Raw genomic sequence first — 3,724 nt, 5'->3', positions numbered from 1 at the left:
GAGCATACATTTTAAACTATACACAAAATATTTCTTTTAAAGGTATTTTAAACATATTTAATATATCTTTTAGATGTAAACTTGAGCAAGTGCATATTTGCACTTGGGCAAATACTTATTTTGTTCACTTAAAGTATACTTTTATTTAATATATTTCTTAAAAGTGTATTTTGGTACAATTATATTTAAGTGTGTTTAAAGTTATGTCAAAATTGATATAAGCATACTTTTAGTATACTTCGTATATACAGTACACTTAATACTTAGTATACTTAAAATATACTTACACAAATGCAAGTATATTTGAAATATACAAAAGTACTTTGTTTCGGGTAGGGTTTGCCTGTTAAAAATCAGTTATACGAGAAGGTAGCAGTTACTAAAATGATCCTGGTAAATAAGGTTTCAGATATTTAGACCTTAACCTGCATCCAAACGCTGGTGTTTCCTACCTATCCGGTGTAAAATAATCCGGGGAGTCCGGGAGAAATCCAGCAGTCTGCGCTGATCGTCCATCTCTTCCTCCGACTTGACGATGTTTCCTTTAAACTCTGTGAAAGTTTCTTCAGCAGGATTAACTGTTCGTTGATAAACGTGTTTAAAGAAACACTCGAATGTTCAACAAAACAGACCATCAGCCATCTTCTTTCCGCTTCCTCAGCCTTCTCTTCTTCTTTGGGGTTTTATGACGGTCGGCATTCATATTGTTGCATTACCGCCACCTTGTGGTTCATACGATCATCACATCTACATATTTCTCATACAGTGCGAGTTGCGGACAGTGAAACACACCTGGGAGGGAGATTGGTGACGGGATGATTCTGGCAGCAGCATATAGCGCATTTATAGGGTTTTTACAGGCTGGTGGCTCAGCCATCAGGGCTACTGGGTTGCAGTCACTTGATTGATGGTGCTGCTCTGACAGAAAACTCATTAAGAGGTCCGACCTTTAGAGGAGCTGGCAGCACCGACTGGTATAGAGAGTGGATCAGAATGTCACTCTAGGATTAAATCGTGTTAAATAGCTGTGTTCTTTTCAGGTAACAAAATAATATCAATTTTACTTGGAGTTATTTGTGAATAAAATCATCTAAATTTAACTTTAATTCAATACAATTTTTGAGACTTACTTTTTCTGACTTTATGCATGCAAAAGTTAAAAGACTTGCAGAATTTGCAATTGTAATATATAGAGAGAATAGCAGGGAGACTTAGACATGGGAACACAAAAACATAACTTATATAAAATATAATAAATAAAACTGCAACAAAGGGATGAATATTTTAGGTTTGACATGTATCGGTGAGCAATTCCATTAACATTTCAGTCAAGTATTCATATGTTTCAATATATTTTATAGATTACAAATACAAATACAATTCGGATTTTAAAAAATGTCAAAAACTGGGGATGATCTTCGCTGTCTTTGCTTATGAATAAAGAATTTTGCCAGACAAAATATCAGATTTCAACAGTTCTAGATTTTAGTTTTTCAATAATACTCCAACATTTTTCACATCTCTAGAAATAGATTCTGAAAGTGCAAACAGTTGTTTCTCTCGAGTATAATGTACAATTCCTCTAATCCTTCAAAGGATGTTGTTTGTTTGTTTTTTGTGAAACATATAAAGCCTGGATGAACTGATGGCAAGTCAAGCCTGATTCTGCCATCCTACTTTTGTGAATCAGCCTTCTAGTGTTTCCCAATCCTGATTTGGATCATTTCAGTGCAACAAAAAAAGACTTGAACCTGCATCCAATCGCTGGTGTTTCCTACCTATTCGGTGTAAAATTATCTGGGGGGTTTGGAAGAAATCCAGCAGTCTGCACGGATCATCCATCTCTTCCTCCTATTATTTCCTTAAATTGTTAATGTTCCTTCAGTTAAAAGCTTGTTGATGAATACATTTAAATTGGATTGAATCCTGAACAATTTGTGCATCGAGTAATGCACTTAGCATGCTACAGGTAAATGTTATTTAATTTATTATTTAATTCTTAAACGTTTGTCTGTTAACCTGCAGCTCATGTGACCAAAACCAGCCGAGGAGAAGAAAAGTTAAAATACTCAACTTATACTCTTGTACACAACCTCTAGTGACCCCAAGATCACTGGGCTTTCCTAAAGGATAGAGTCTCTGAGAACAGTTCTTAAAATCATAGCCAGTGTTTTAAGTGTTTTGACCCGACTGTCCAGGAATGACCAGAGGTATTTAAAATTAGCCACAGTTTCAACAGGTTGGCCATCAAGTGAAACTGGAATCACTTTGTCATTTAATTCGCTCTACTTTAAGAAAATGAAAAGGTATGGTGTTTGTGAGGGAATTTATAATTTATGGTACCAATAATGCCAGAATTAATAATAAAGACTTAATGGTATTCTGATTCAGTAATGTAATTATATTAGTTGTGTTACCTCCCCCGCGCCACTAGAGTCAGTAACGGGCCCGAAAAGATGCGACTAAGGAACAGATTTAGAGGTACACAGAAAGCTACAGAATTTGTTAGAAACTGTGAGCTGCGGTGAAGTAAATAAAAGAGAGAAGTTCAAATACATGCTGAGAGAGAAACTCCTTCCTAAAGATGAAGCTATAACAGATATCAAAAGAAAATAAAAACGCTAGACCGCGGATAATATAGGAAATATAGGAGTGTGGACCAGAATGTCACTCAAGGATTAAATAACTTAATTTTTGTTAAAATATTCTCTAATAAATTTTACTTTTCAAATTATTTCTAATAAAATCAACTAAATCTATTTTAACTTTAATTCTATTTAATTTTTTAGACTTTCTTTAACTATCTGCATGCAATAAAGTATGGTGATTTACAACAGTACAAGTCTAAAGAGAGCATAGCAGAGACAGACTTAGAAATGGAAACACAAAAGCATAACTGATTTAAAATATATGAATAAATGAAACTTCAACCAGGGAATTAATACTTTAGGTTTAACATGCATCATTGAACAATCCAATTAAAATTTCAGTCAAGTATGTTTCAATATATTTCAGAGATTCAATTGGAAATTAGATTTTAAAAAAGTATTAAAAACTGGGGATGATCTCAAGTCTTTTTACAGCACTGTACAAACCTCTGGCTAATGAATGCTAACACCAACTAACGTGATTTGCTAGATAAAATCCAGAAGTTAAATGGGTCAAAAATAAAAAGTTTCTACACAGCATTTCTTCGTAAACAAAAAAAAGGGCTTCATAAACAAAATAGCGTTCAGCACACACTGCATTTTTAAAGGAAATACAAGTGATCAAGTGACTTTGTAAAAACTTAATCAAATATATATGTACATGTTCATAGATTAAATTAGTTTCAACTTTAAAAAACGATGGTGATCTTTAATAGAAAACAGCCATAGCAGAAAATAGAAAAATTATACAACCAAGACAAGCGACACACCAAATTATTGGAGACAATAATCACAAATATAGCCCCGCCTCTCCACCCTGTTCTTAGTTTCGTCCCCTGGTCTACCGGTTGTCTCTCCCCCACCCCTACATTAGTTTCTCTTTTTCAGTTGTCTTTTCCCCCCGGTCATCTGTTCCCTGGTCTGTTTCCTCCCCTTTACCCCCATCTTATGTTCATTCGCTCGCTTGCCCCTCACTCCCCACTCTAATCCCCCCACTCCAGGTGACATTTCCCGTATTGTCAAACCCAAAGCTGGACAGGTATGGGGCAAGGTGAGAGTTCATCTGTTAAACTCAC

General features: G+C 35.0%; 1 protein-coding gene across 3 annotated transcripts in view; it reads right to left on the bottom strand.

Annotated features, from left to right (window-relative positions):
• Positions 1-691, bottom strand: part of LOC106954982 (gastrula zinc finger protein XlCGF8.2DB-like) — a 79,775-nt gene extending 79,084 nt beyond the window's left edge. The window contains exon 1 of one of the 3 annotated variants that reach the window (XM_015044874.1): positions 453-691. In XM_015044874.1, coding sequence (XP_014900360.1) covers positions 453-516 — 64 coding nt within the window. In that variant the 5' untranslated portion in view covers positions 517-691. The remainder of the gene's footprint in view (positions 1-452) is intronic. The other 2 variants (XM_015044877.1, XM_015044878.1) reach the window with 2 other exon arrangements.
• Positions 692-3,724: the final 3,033 nt, after the last annotated feature.

This window comes from Poecilia latipinna, unplaced genomic scaffold (assembly GCF_001443285.1).
Source record: "Poecilia latipinna isolate Pla-1442-1.1 unplaced genomic scaffold, P_latipinna-1.0 Scaffold695, whole genome shotgun sequence".
Taxonomy (NCBI): Eukaryota; Metazoa; Chordata; class Actinopteri; order Cyprinodontiformes; family Poeciliidae; genus Poecilia; species Poecilia latipinna.
This window is presented reverse-complemented; position numbering and strand designations above follow the sequence as displayed.